At 36.4% G+C, this 15,424-nt stretch overlaps 1 protein-coding gene across 3 annotated transcripts in view; it reads right to left on the bottom strand.

Moving 5' to 3' along the window:
* The window catches only part of TTBK2 (tau tubulin kinase 2), a 107,288-nt gene that overhangs the window by 90,889 nt on the left and 975 nt on the right, over positions 1 to 15,424 (bottom strand). For 2 of the 3 annotated variants that reach the window (XM_006778040.2, XM_015557581.1), the window contains exon 2: positions 9,605 to 9,752. In XM_006778040.2, the coding sequence (XP_006778103.1) occupies positions 9,605 to 9,752 (148 nt within the window). Of the gene's footprint in view, positions 1 to 4,603; positions 4,715 to 9,604; positions 9,753 to 15,424 lie in introns of those variants that run through there. The other variant, XM_015557582.1, reaches the window with a different exon arrangement.

Genomic DNA, 15,424 nt, shown 5'->3' with positions numbered 1-15,424 from the left:
GAAACATTTATCCAACTCTATCCAGCATAGTACTCTGGATGTCATCATGCATTCACGCTTGCTGCTAGTCTTGTCCTGATCTCATTCCTTGCTTCTGCTCCCCGCTGGCAAGTGGATATCCCCCAAGGGCTGCTGGGCTGCCAGAGGGATGTCTGACTGCCAGCTTGGGCCTGATCCCCCAGGGAGAGGGCCTAAGCCAGCAGGTGGACATCCTCTGAGGAGTCCCAGACTGCAAGAGGGCATAGGCCAGGCTGACGCCCCCATCAAGTGCACAAATTTTTGTGCACCGGGCTTCTAGTTTAGCAATAAAGTGAAAAGCTAAGCTGAAACAATCCCAAATCCACTAACAGCAATGCTCCAGAATTCAAAGAACAAATTCCAGGTCATTTACAAATTAGCAAACACTGAGATTCTAAAATAATGGGCTACCATCCTGATAAGGACACCACAAAACCAGTGTTAGCTTCCCTGCCCATCTGTATTTACTCCAGATATTTACCTACTCCCCACCAAAAACAAAGAAACCACACCCACCCAAATAATAACAACTCATGAAATATCTACATCATGGGAGACAGAAAAATATAAAGCTAGGCCCTGTTCTCAAAGACTTTACAACCTTATTAAAAGAAATGAACATATTATAAGACTAATATAGACAATAAGATCAAATGATAGCTTATAAGAACAAAGAATAAGCATTACAGAGAAATCAATACATTAGCTGGATTAAAATACATCAGATTCAGAGACATAGACACATGGAACAGATTGACGAATTTCAGAGGGAAGTCGGGGGTGAGGGAATTGGGGGGGGGAGAGGAGGGAAGTGATTAATGGGGAACTTATATGCAAATATGCAAAGCCCATGGACAAAGACAATAGTGTTGAAAAGGCCTGGGAGGGGCGGGTGCAGGGTGGAGGGCAAATCAATGGGAAAAAACAACAATAATAAAGGAGACATCTGTAATACTTTCAACAATAGATAAAATAGCCCTAGCCAGTTTGGCTCAGTGGATAGAGCGTTGGCCTACGGACCAAAGGGTCCCCAGTTGGAATCTGGTCAAGGGCACTTGGTTGCAGGCTCCCCCACAACCCAGACCCTGGTCGGCAAAGTGTAGGAGGCAACCAATTGATGTGTTTCTCTCACATCGATATTTCTCTCTGTCTTTCCCTCTCTCTTCCACTCGTAAAAAGCAATGGAAAAATATCCTCAGGTGAGGATTAAAAAAAAGAAAAGATAAAATAAAATGCATCATAGAGCTTGAGCTTCATTGAGTTAACTTGACAGTGATACAAAAAGAAGGGCCTGGTGTGGCTCAGTGGTTGAAAGTCCACCCATGAACCAAGAGGCCACCAGATCTATTCCCAGTCAAGGTACTTGCCTGATTTGCAGGCTTATCCCCAGTAGGTCTTTCTTTTTTTTTCTTTTCTCTTCTCTTCTTTTTTTCTTTTTATTTCTTCTCTTCTCTTCCCTTTTCTTCCTTCCTTCCTTCCTTCCTTCCTTCCTTCCTTCCTTCCTTCCTTCCTTTTTCCTTTCTCTCTCTTTCTCTCCCCATCCCTCTCTCCTGCTCCTTCCTCCCTCTCTAAAACAAATAAAAACATATACATATTTTTTAAAGGGGTGTCCTCTACACCAAGTCCACAGGAAAAATAATTCCACCAGGAAATCAAAATACAAAGGCTCCTTCCAGCTCTCATGAGAAAGCCCATCTAACAATCCCTTCGTTTCTAAGTAGCTCACCAGGAGCTGAAGGAAGATAGCAGAAGGAAGTTTCCAAACTCATCTTTCTAGATAACCATCAAAGAAAATTCTATCATTTAAATGTTTTTCTTCTAAAAGCTGAATAGCTTTATATTTCACATGTAGATGTATAGTACATTTTTGTATAACTTATGTGGCTAAGGTCAAGGTGCATTATTATTTTTAAAATATATTTTTATTGATTTCAGAGAGGAAGGGAGAGGGAGTGGGAGAGAGAAACCTCAATGATGAGAGAGAGTCATTGATTGGCTGCCTCCTGCATGACCCACACTGGGCGTCAAACCCAAAACCCTGACATGTGCCCTGAACAGGAATCAAACTGACATTCCAGTTCACAGGGCAACGCTCAACCACTGAGCCATGTCGGCCAGGCAAAGTGCATTATTTTTGTATGTGGATGTCCAATGTTCCAACACCTCTTATTGCATAGAATTTCTTTTTTCACTTAGAAACTTTGTAAAAAATTATTGGCCATATTTGTGTGGTTCTATTTCTGGAATTTCTATTCTATTTCAGTGATCTATATGTCTATCTCTTTGCTAATACCACAGTCTTGATAATGGTAGCTTTGTACTGCGTTTTAATTCGTGTAGTTTGGTTTTTCTAACATATTTCATTTCCAAAACTGTTCTGGCTATTCCAGGTCCTTGGCCTTTCTATAGAAATTTTAGAATCAGTTTCTCTATAACTACAAACGGTGCTATTGGGATATTTATTGATGATGTGTTAAATCTATAGATCAGTTTGGGGAGAATGAATGTCTTTATAGTGAATCTTCCAATTCATGAATATGGTATGTATCTCCATTTAAATGTTCTTTGATTATTTTTAATCAGGGTATATAGTTTTCAGCATAGAGATACATATTTTATTAACTTTAAATCTAAGTATTTCATTTTGGGGAGCTATTGTAAATTTTTTAAAATACAAATTTCAATTGTTTACCATTAACATCTAGACGTATGATTGCTTTTTGTGGATTACCTTGAATCACCTGCTAAACTCATTTATTCTAGAAAATTATGTGTGGATTCCTTGGGCATGACGTAGACAATCATGCTATTTGCAAATAGGGACAGTCTTATTTCTCCCTTTGTAATCTATATGCCACTATTTCTTTGAATAGTTTTGCTGAACCACACTCATTCTCCTCTAATTCAGGGTTTCTGATGACATAAATGTTAGGCCTTATGATAGTATCACAGGTCCCCAAGACTATTTATTTATTTTTAATCTTCATTTTGCTGTTGTTCCAACTGGATTTCTTTTTTTTTCCAAATAGGTGTACAAAGTATTTTTGGCTTAAGTGCAGCATAAGCCTATGGGTTTTTTGTTTTGTTTTTAAGTTTCCAAATGGATAATTTCTATTGATCTATTTTCAAGTTCACTGATTCTTTCATCTGTCATGTCTACTCTATTAAGCCCATCCAGCAATTTTTAAATTTCCATTATTATATTTCTCAGTTCTAAATTTTCATTTAGTTCTTATTTATCTTCTATTTCTTTGCCGAGTTTTCTTCCTTCTTCTTCTTTTTTTAATCTTTCCACTCATTCCTCCGGAACATTTAGTTCCTTCTATCTTCTATTTCTTTGCTAAGACTTATCTTCCTGCCCATTCCTGGAACATGGTCATTATAGCTGATTTAAAAGTCTTTGAGACAGCCTGGCTGGTGTGACTCAGTGGTTGAGTGTTGTCCTGTACACCAAGAGGACACCAGTTCCATTCCTTGTCAGGGCACATGCCCAGGTAGTGGGCCCAATCCCCAGTAAAAGGTGTGCAGGAGGCACCAGCCAATGTTCTCTCTCGTCAGTGTTTCTAGCTCTCTCTCCCTCTTCCTTCCTCTCTCTCTGAAATCAATAAAAACATATTAATTTTTTTTTTAATTTTTGAGGTAATTTTAACAACTGTGTGATGTTGGCATTGGGATCTGTGTTTTCTTTTCCCATGTGAGTTCAGATTTTTCTGATTCTTTGTAAGCTGAGTAATTCTTTTTAAGCTGAGACATTTTTAATATTATGTTGAAACTCTGGTTGTTATTTAAGTCCCACTGCGCATGTTTGTTGAGTTTTGGGGGTTTTTTAAAGCCAGTAATTGACCCAGTTGGGTTCATACTTCAAGTTCTGACATGTCTTCTGTGGGTTGTGTTTCCAATTTCAATTCAGTTAAGTGTTTCATAACTGTCCCACATAGTGCCCAGTTTAGGGATTGGGGGGTAGTCTATCCCATAATTCCGTGCTAAACATTTTCTTAGGCTGTTTAGAATCAGGCTCACGCAAGCAAAACTTGGAAGTCAGCTCAGAAGTCCATAAGCAGCTTTAAGTGGTTTCCCTGCAATCTTCTGGTTCCCTAGGACTCCCCTTTTTAGGCCTTCCAACAGAAAGCTGGGCTTCATTACACACACACTCTGTGTACTTCCCATGACTGTGTCAGAAGTCAGGGCCCAGGGTGAGCAATAGAAGAGCTAAGGGAAAAGAAAAGCAATGGAATTTGCTCCACTCTCTTAAGACCATAGTTCCTTCAATTAGAGAGGAAGGTTCCGCTCCCTCTGAGATTTAGGCTCCTGCCTGACCCCGTTGAGACCACTGTAGTCACTGCCAAGAATTGTTTGAGGCCTCGGGTGCAAGAGAATGAAGAAAAGAAAACAAAGAAAAAAGAAAAAGATGTGGGATTGCCACATTTTCTCTGAGCATTAGGAATCCCCTTTCCTGCTCCTCGAGTCAGAACTAGAGGACTTCTCCTGTTCTTTTTCTGTCCGAGTTAATAATGCTCACTTCCAAGTTTCAGGATATGCTAAGTTCAGGCGGGGGTATACTGGAAGAAAAAAATGGTAAACTCACCGCCAGTTCACTGGTACTTTGAATTCTGGTCTTCTTCCCCAATCTGCCTCCTACTATTTATTTTTTGAGTCCTCAAATAGCCACTCCAAGCATTCTGTCCAGGATTTATAGCTGCATTCAGTGGGAGAGACAGGGTGAAGTATGCTTACTCCATCTTATCTGGAACCAAAACCTGGACTACGGTTTTTCATAACAGGCTTTGTGGAACTGACTGATTAAAACCCCTTCCCCGGCAGAAACGTGTATACTCGTTTTCACAAAATGTTCTTTTTCAGTCGTCGACGAGTATACTAAGAAAATATGGTAAAAAAATATGGTTTATAGGAAGACGAGTTACAAACTGTTTTCATAACCAGCATCAAAAATACTATATAGAACCAAAATAAAAAAATTAGTCTGAAAAAGAAACGTTTTTAACAAAAAGAATTGTTGGGGAAGGGGTTAAACTATTTGTATAACTTTGATTATAAATTAAAATTTTTAAGTAAATCCTGTAGTAATCTTATCTAGGAAAAAGGAACAGGCAATCTAATAGAATCACATTTTTTTAAGCATACATATTTTTGGATATTACATGCTTAGGAAAAAAAAAAGTGAAGCTATTAATAGTACTTTGCTTTATTTCTTTAAATCTTAGTTTACCTATGGATTTTTATAAATACTAGGCCTATTATAAATTTATTTTAAAGGAATAAAGAAAGTAGGAATTATCCAAAGCATAAAAGAGAGGAAGCAGAGTTGCAGAAGTGGCCATAAACTGTTTAGGAACTGAAAAAAAAAAATGCCATGTTAAGGTGGGTACACTTTACCTGAGAAAAGGAAGGCCCTGAAATACTTTAGCAAAGGTAGGGGAGTGACATGACCCAACTGATATATTTGAAGGAGCACTCCTGCTGCAGAACATAAAGGTGCACAGAAAATGAATCTTACCGTCTGAATCTAAGGAGCCACATAAAGTTGCAGAACAGTAACATATGATTCCACATATTGTTGGGGGATATGGGTAAGGGAGGGAGATTTTTTTTAATTTTAATTTTAGAGAGGGAGGAAGAAAGAGGGAGAGAGAAACGTCGATGTGAGAGATACATAGATTGGTTGCCTCCCCTAGGTACCCCACCCAGGGTTCTAACCCACAACTGAAATATGTGCCCTGACCGGAAATCAAACCCATGAGCTTTTGGTGCATGGGACAATGCTCCAACCTACTTGAGCCACACCAGCCAGGGCAATGGATTTTATGGATACACACAATCACATCATCATATATGTCAGACATGACACATATATGACATATATAATGATATGGTTATATATCAATGCATATAATCATGTGATTATATAAATGTGTGAGTAGGTATATTTATAATATGTATTGCATGTTTCTGGAAAAAACGCAAGAAACCAGTAACAATGCTAAACTTTGGAGAAAGAGGGGCTAAGAAAAAGAAACTTACTTTTTACTTTATTCTTCTATTTGAGTTTTAATTTTTTTTTACTGTGAACATTTATAGACTTTAAAAGGTTATAAACAAAATGGAGGAAGGTCTTATACATTCATAGATAAAAGAAACATATAAGATATTATAATACAAGTATGAATGAACCTAATATTCAGTAGCACTGTTCCTAGCACATAGTAAGCACTCAGACACTGCTATAGATCTCCCCACAAATAAGATATAAAGTTCACAACCCAAAACAGCTTTTTAATTAAGTTACATTAATTTACTAAGTATTTTTAAGCATTCGGAAATTTAAAGAGAAGATAAAGAATGGATTTTGAAATGTTTATAATTTTTATATTATATTTTTACTATAAAAAAGTTTGCATTATTCTTTTCCATTTTTTAAGCACCAAAGAGAATTTATAAAGGAAAAAAGTAAAAGATCCTCTCCTTTCCTGGTACCTCTAATTCCAATACCTAAACATAACCATTCCCAATGACTTCTTGAGTGCTATATGATTCCAGACTTTCTTTGTGCATATAAAAAACATATAAATCCATGTGTATGTACATATAAAGACACACATATATACATTACATTCTATTTTAAGGAAATAAATCTCTGCTCCTTAAAATAATCCAGACATATTCTGGTTCCTATGTGCCATTTTTCTAGACTCAAATAGAGTAGTGAATAGACAAATCCCCGAGCTAGCAGATATGTTAAATCTCCCAACTAGGTAAATGTTAAAGTGAACATACTGAACAAATAAAGTTCTCAGAGATCTCCTAACACTCTTTAATGAAAACTTATACAGGGCAAGCAAAATTACTTTAAGGGGGGAAATGCACAGGGCAGATGATAGATTAAAGGATACAATGAAGAGTTTATTCCTAACCTTTTAGGACCCGTAGTTTGACTACTATGCTCTTCCACAAAAGGAGTTATCAAAGATTGTATAACACTTTTTGATGGAACAGATGATCCTTCACGAGGGCAAGCAACTTTGGAATAACTTTCATAGGCAGCCTTTTATATTGGAAAGAAATTACACATTTCTTACATTCTTGTGACTAGGGAAAGGGAGTAATCGTACTTCACAGCAGCAGCTGGAGACTTCAAGCAGGGAAGGCAGAAGAGGTACAGTTGCTCTTCTGTAATAGTACCCCTTCTTCCCAACTCTCAGAGCTGTGCTCTGCAGTCTCCAAGGCAAAAGTAAAACCCAGAATCAATATCTCAGGGTAAAAAAGTCCCTGATATACCAAATAAAATAACTTCTTTATGGGTCACTTGTTTTTCTCTGCACTGATATGGGTCAAAACAAATTAATTCCCAACTACTTCTACTGAGAATGAAACTATTTGGTTATCAAACAATGGCATTTACTTTATTATTTCTTGCTATTAATAGGATCCTCCTTTGCTTTTAGAGGATTCTCAACCTGTGGGTCGCGACCATCGGAAAACACATATAGCATATCAGATATTTACATTACGATTCATAACAGTAACAAAATTACAGTTATGAAGTAGCAACGAAAATAATTTTATGGCTGGGGGGCACCACAACATGAGGAACTGTATTAAAGGGTTGTGGCATTAGGAAGGTTGAGAACCACTGATAGGATAATTTTTTAAATAATTAAATAAACCTTCAATTAATCACCTTCTCATCAAAGGTAATATTCAAGTTGGTGTTTGAAAGAACACAAGAGATAAGATATGCTGATCATCCACAACATGACATAGAGGGCTAAAATAGCACAAAAAGGCAGGACAACTTTCTAGTCATTCAGTGGCTTAGTGATTTTTTATGTGTGTGAGGGTAAGTGGCTAACACAGTGATGGTGAACCTTTTGAGCTCAGCGTGTCAGCATTCTGAAAAACCCTAACTTAACTCTGGTGCCGTGTCACATATAGAAATTTTTTGATATTTGCAACCATCGTAAAACAAAGACTTATATTTTTGATATTTATTTTATATATTTAAATGCCATTTAACAAAGAAAAATCAACCAAAAAAATGAGTGTCATAGGTTCGCCATCACTGGGCTAACACGTGTTATGTTCGAATAGATACACTTTAATGGATTCACAAAATCAACAAAGCTCTCATAGAAAAAGCACTGTCTGCAAATACTGATATATCTCCAAATACCGCCCCCCCAAAACCCACAAATTCCCTATCTGTCTGATACTTCATGACTCTATAAAATAAAGAATATTTCCTTCTTCTCCTTCTTTGGCTTTAAAGGAATCCTGATCTATGAGAGAGACATACTGAAGTATTTATAGATGATATATGTCTAGGATTTCTTTTTAAATACCCCAGCATTGTTGGGGAAAATGTTAAAGGAGTAAGATTTAGATGCAACAAGACTGAGCAAATGCTAATACTCATTGAAACTGAGTACTATGTGAATGTTCATTATATGATTCTCTATTTTTTATATATTTGAAATATTTCATGATAAAAAGGGAAAAATCTAATTTAAGATTTGACTATCTCACCTGCAAGATCCTAGACATGTATCAAATTTTGTTAAGATTATAATGAAAATCTAACTTTTTAAAAAGTACCTTCTGATGGTAGATTCATGCGGTACTGCAGAATTACTAGTGATCAGAGTTAAAATCATAGGACAGAATATTTTTTCCTCTTACACCAGAAAATATAGTTTCCTCTTAATAATTTTTATGGTTCTATTTACTAGGGATACTTTAAATAATAATGAATGTAGAAGTACTAGCAAATAGGTCTACAGACAAGTGATTTAGTTTTAGAAGTGACTAAAATATTCAAATACATCAGTAAAAACCAAGTACAACTTAGGAGTGTAGCTTGAATATTAACTTACCAGACACTGAATAACTGCACAAATTAATAAGCATAACACAAATAAATCTATTTTTCTTGTTCTCCAAAAGCGAAATATTTCCTGTTGCCCACACCAAACAAGTTAATCCAAGACTAGTGACGTGGCCATCGGCTGCTAAAATATTCGCTGCTAGTATTAGTGGAGAGAAATGGTGCACCTGCACATAAGGTGCGTAAGGGAAATGAATGTAACACAATTACAGTAATCAGTCATTAGCGAACGTTGTAGTTCGTTATTAATAATTATGTGTAACAGGATATTGTAAAAATTAAGTTATGAAACTTTTATTAAAACGTTTCTTACATACCGTCATATTGGCCGGCAGCCTGAAGGCCCCAATCAGCCCTGATCACCAGCCAGGCCTAGGGACCCTACCCGTGCACCAGGCCTCTAGTTTTACAGTAACATTTATGAAAACACTTTCTAACACAAAATGTGTCAGGTAATTCACTCTCTCTCATCCCTACTCACCATGAAAACAAATTGTCAAAGTCCAATTACTCTAAACAATCAATCTTTCTACTATTACTAGCTAGTAGTAAAATTTCCAAGAGAAATGTGCTCAGTATGTTTATATCAATATGACACTAGAATATTTAATAGTTAGAGAATGTAACTGAGGTTCAGAAAGAAAATAATAAATTATAAATTGTTTGATATCATACAAAACAACTTACCTTGTAGTTTTTTCAACACAGCCACCTCCATTTTCAGAACTTGTTTTGGTTGTTGGGCTGATTCTACCTTCAATGCAACGTTTTCCCTGGTAAGCATGTCCAAGGCATCGTAAATTTCTCCAAAGCCCCCACCCCCAATCTTCCTCAACTGCATAAGAAATAAGAACACACACACAAAATTACTAGAAGATTCTAACTGGAAACCAATTAGTCTCTGATATTAAATATAATTTTGCTACTGCTGTTTTATTATAAAGAGATCTTAGTATTATTAAATTAACCATGACATGCCAAGAAGAAATGTCTAGAAATAACATCAGAACCTTTTCCACAAATTTATCCCCAAAGAGTTAAAAAATTATTTCAGCTACAAACTATTTTAAAATTTGGTCTACAGTTAGCATTAGAACTGTCACAAAAACAATATCTGAAAGAGATCTAGTTTTACAATAACGTTTATGAAAACACTTTCTAACACAAAATGTTTCAGGTAATTCACTCTCTCTCATCCCTACTCACCATGAAAACAAATTGCCAAAGTCCAATTACCAGATTTGTCTCAACAACCAGATTTGTTGTTTTAATTCTAAGGTAATCATTTGAAGGCTTTTTAAACCATGAAATATTTTTGCCAGTTGGAATCTTATCTGGAACCTAACTGAGATGTGTATGTGGGGAGTTTGGGGTAGAAATAGGGCAGCCAGAGCCAAGCCTTCTCCGCAGCATTTACCCTCCTTTCTGAGGCACTGAACAGGCTTCAAAGAGCACACAGAAAACTGTTTTAAACTGGAGTGCATGTTGTTTCTTCAAGCTAGAAACAATATGCAATTAGCCTTCTTCCATTTCCTGAAACTAGGTCTCTCTTTACCACATTATCAAACATCTAGAATGTACTATAATATAGAAAGTCATCACTGGAGGCTCAGAGACCTGAATCCTCATCACCTCAGAGGACTCACCTCAAGTCCCACTCCTTTCTCCACTGGGGCAATACTGATTACTCTATCTAGGCTGATTTCTTTATCTTCTGAATTTCTACAGGAATTATTTGCTTAATCACTTAATAATTTTACTAGGCTTAATACCTCCTCCGATAACACTTGTATTAACCCCATCCTGCTTCTGTATCTTTTATGTTGATTACTTTTCCAACTTTCCATTGTCAGTGTCCTCGCTCTCTATAGTGAAACTAAGCTTCTTCAAAGAGAAGGCCACTCCATTATTTTTTGTTTTCCCCAAGCAAAACAAAAGTGATAACTATATATACAGGGTGAGGAAAAGTAGTTTGACAGTTGCTCGTATGGAAAATAATATAATAATTAATTAGTAATAATGCAAGAATAAACTGTGTTTTGTGTACTCACAATTACAAACCTCCTTTTGCCCCACCCTGCATTGCTAAGTAACCATTCATTGCTTTGTATATATAAACCATAATCCTTCTTTATTCTGGTTTTGTGATGATGGGAAGAGATACCAGGAGGAACTCAGGTATGAGTTTAGAATTTAAAAAAAGTTCCAGAACTTAATTTTGGTTAAGTAAATTGCTCTCTGTTGAGTCCTGATTGGTACTTGTGAGTCTATATATATATACGTTCATTAAACAAAGCCTAGTGTAACCTAAAAAGCTCATAAAAAGTAATGAGAACATTTTTCTAATTATGGACTGTGAAGAGAGGTGGCTTCATGTTTTTTTTGTTTGTTTTTTTCCACAAAAAAAACCTTACCAAATGACAGAACAAAAAAATCTAGGCTGAAGTAAATAATTTTGCTCTTGGTCTATTCTTATAATGTCATCTGAACAACAGTAGAGCAATAATTTTTTATTGAACTTGACAAAGCCCTAAGACATCAGTGCTCATGAGGGAAAGAGAGAGAGAGTTTAGTGTGATGGGGTAAAGCAGATTAGAGAAAGAATAAAGGTAAGGCCTATGATAGATTTTGTTTTTTAAAGGCGTCCACAATATTGCCCATCATTTTTACTTCATCAGTGTGACGCTGCTGTTTCCCTATCAAGAGGTAGAGTCAAGTCCATTTCCCCACCCGCTTAAATTTGTGTGAATCTTGTGACTGCTTTAACCAACAGAACATGGCAAAGTAACACTGCAAAGTTCTTAACCAGCCCTTATAACTTTTGCTAACTTGTTTCTCAAGAGCTAGCTACCAGAGAAGTCATAGCCCTGTAAAGAGGTCCTAGAAAAATGAGCCACCAGGTTGGAGGGGCGGGGGGCGGGGGCGGGGGTGAGGGAACTAAGGATCCCAAGGTACCAAACAAAACATCTGGAAGTGAATCCTCCAGACCAACCAACCTTGCTAGTACCACATGATTAAGGGCCAAACCACCACCCAGGCTAACTCTTCCCAAAGTCCTAATCCACAAAATTGTGAACAAAATGAGTAACTGTTTAAGCCTCTAAATTTGGATGTAGTTTGCTATATAAAAGTAGATAACCAAAATACAATCCTTAACAATGATTTGGCGACATTCTCTATGTATTAGCTCTAATTATCAGCAAAGAACAACTATGCCAGGCATAGTTTCATTTGCCACCTTTTGATATGCTTCCTGGCGAACAGCCAATCTTTACTGCAGCCCGTACTCCAAAGCTCTGACCTAAACAACACTCACTCCTGACTTACATAAAAGATTACCAATTGTTGGAATCTCCCTGCACCAATCCATGATGATGACATGGTGGTCTTTTCCTTACATTTACTTAAGAAAATTTTCAAAGCCTATTGAATTGCCTGATCAAATGTACTCTAAAAACAAAATTTTTGTTTCTAGAGATCTTCTTTTTCCAATCTGTTGGTAGATTAAGGAAACCACTAAAATAGTTTTGCTAAACCTGCTAATGGAACAAAATTTTAGGTAAGAAAAGATTGGGTATATTTTGTTTTGGATATACTTAAATATTCCAAAACGAAAATAGCTCCCTTAAGAGGAGGAGAGGTGGCCAAAACCGGTTTGGCTCAGTGGACAGAGCATCAGCCTGCGGACTGAAAGGTCCCAGGTTCGATTCCGGTCAAGGGCATGTACCTGGGTTGCGGGCACATCCCCAGTAGGAGATGTGCAGGAGGCAGCTGATCGATGTTTCTCTCTCATCGATATTTCTAACTCTCTATCTCTCTCCCTTCCTCTCTGTGAAAAATCAGTAAAATATATTTAAAAAAAAAAAAAAAAAAAGGAGGAGAGGTGGCAGATTTCAAGTCTAGGGCAAAGAAGCCATCAAAAGACTGCTAGAATCATGTTCAAAGAACTCCGGAGACAACCTGAAGGGTGTCCCCTTAGTAAAATGAGACAATTTGAACATCAATAAGGATGAACTAAAACACATTCAATTTGTTTAAATCCATGGCTTCTTAGTTATAATTTTTAAAAATTTCTTAGTTGTAATTTTTAAAATTCTCTTCAGACTATGGTCACTTTCAGACTATGTTAGGGAGCCAATTCATTATTTTGAAAATTGATAAATTAAGAAAAAGAATCAAGCATTTATCCTGTTTTCCTAATAAAATTATATCACAGATAAACAGTTGATGAGAAATTTCACTTTATAATGTACTTTAAATAATAAATGAAAGAATGCTAGAATATCACCAATTTGCAATCCCTAATGAATTAACAGACCTAGACAATGATGAACCACAGTACTAACACCATAAAAATGATGAGCAATAAGATATTATGCTCCTCCTATTGAAAGTTCACAATACATTTTATGAGAAAAATGCTATTTCAGATTAGATCTGAACTCATATTTAATCAAACCTCTATGCATAATTAACAATTTATATAAAATACATGACAGAGAAACATGTTAACACCACATGGAAGCAATTGGAAAAATCCAAACCATGGAAAACTGTACAGGCAAATGGCCTAGTTTCTCCAACAAATAAATTATAAGTAAAAAGAGATAAAGAAAAACCTAAAGCCGAAACCGGTTTGGCTCAGTGGATAGAGCGTCGGCCTGCGGACTAAAGGGTCCCAGGTTCGATTCCGGTCAGGGGCGTGTGCCTGGGCTGCGGGCATATCCCCAGTGGGAGATGTGCAGGAGGCAGATGATCGATGTTTCTCTCTCACCGATGTTTCTAACTCTCTGTCTCTCTCCCTTCCTCTCTGTGAAAATCAATAAAATATATTTTTTAAAAAAAAAAAGAAAAACCTAAAAATTAAAAAACTTAAATAATATCACCAACAGCAATATCCAGATTTTATTTGGATTTGATTCAAACCATTAAAATTTTTTTCTGATATATTGCCTTGGGCAAGGGAAACAAAAGAAAAAATAAATAAATGGGACTACATCAAACCAAAAAGATTTTGCACAGCAAAGAAAATCTTCAACAAAATGAAAAGAACCCACTGAATGGGAGACCATATTCGGCAATGATATATCTGATAAGGGGTTAATACCCAAAATACCTAAGAAACTCATTCAACTTGACACTAAAAAAAACCAAACAATCCAATTAATAAATGAGCAAAGGACCTGAACAGACACTTCTCCAAAGAGGACATACAGATGACCAATAGAGAAAACATGCTCAATGTCACTAATGATCAGAGAAATGTAAATAAAATTCACAATCCACCATGAGATTATCACCTCACATCTGTCAGAATGGCTACCATCAATAAATCAACAAACAAAAAGTGTTGGCGAGGATGTGGAGAAAGGGGGACCCTCATGTATTGTTGGTGGGAATGCGGATTGGTGCAGCCGCTAAGGAAAGCAGTATGGAGTTACCTCAAAAATTTAAAAATGGAACTGCCTTATGACCCAGCAATGCCAGTTCTGGGCATATATACAAAGAAACCCAGCACACTAAGTTCAAAGAATACATGCACCCCTATGTCCACTGCAGCATTATTTACAACAGCCAAGATTTGGAAGCAGCCCAAGTATCCATCAGCAGATGAGTGAATAAAACAGCTGTAGTACATTTACACAATGGAATACTAGTTGGCCATAAAAAAGGAAGGAAATCTTACCCTTTGTGACAGCATGGATGAACTTGGAGAGCATTATGCTAAGTGAAATAAGGCGCCAGAGAAAGACAAGTACCATATGATTTCACTCCTATGTGGAATCTAATGAACAAAATCAACTAACAAAATAGAAACAGAGGCATAGATACATGGAACAGACTAACAGCTGTCGGAGGGGAGGAGAGTTTGGGGCCAAGGGATCAAGCAAAAAATAAAAAACAAAACAAAAAAGACCTCATAGAAACAGACAACAACATGGTGATTATCAGAAAGAGGGGCTGGGGGTTGGTAGAAGAGGGTAAAGGAGAGATAAATGGTGATGAAAGGAGACTTGACTTGAGGTGGTGAACTCACAATGCAATATACAGATGATGTATAACAGAACTGTACATCTGAAACCTATATAATTTTATTAACCAATGCCACCTCAATAAATTTGATAAAATAATAATAGCAATAATAATCTATAAAAAAAAACAGGGGAATGTGAAAGCTGAAAGGATACTTAATGATATTTAGAAATTACTACTTTTTTAGGTGTATAATATAATTATGTTTTAAAAAGAAGTCTTTATCTCTCAGAGATATATATAAAAATGGTAAGAGAAAATATATGCTTAAATTATTTTGGGAGGGAGCTTAAAAAGATGAAACAAGATTGATTATAAATTGATGACTGTTTAAGCTGGGGCATGAGTGCATGGAGGTTCACTCTATCAGTGTTGCTATTTTTAGGTATACTTAAAATTTTTCTTAATAAAGGGTTTTAAAAGAAAAAAGAGAGAGTAGTTCATTGTATTATATTTTTAAAAACTTGTTCTTTC

This window comes from Myotis davidii, unplaced genomic scaffold (assembly GCF_000327345.1).
Source record: "Myotis davidii unplaced genomic scaffold, ASM32734v1 scaffold46, whole genome shotgun sequence".
NCBI classification, from domain to species: domain Eukaryota; kingdom Metazoa; phylum Chordata; class Mammalia; order Chiroptera; family Vespertilionidae; genus Myotis; species Myotis davidii.
This window is presented reverse-complemented; position numbering and strand designations above follow the sequence as displayed.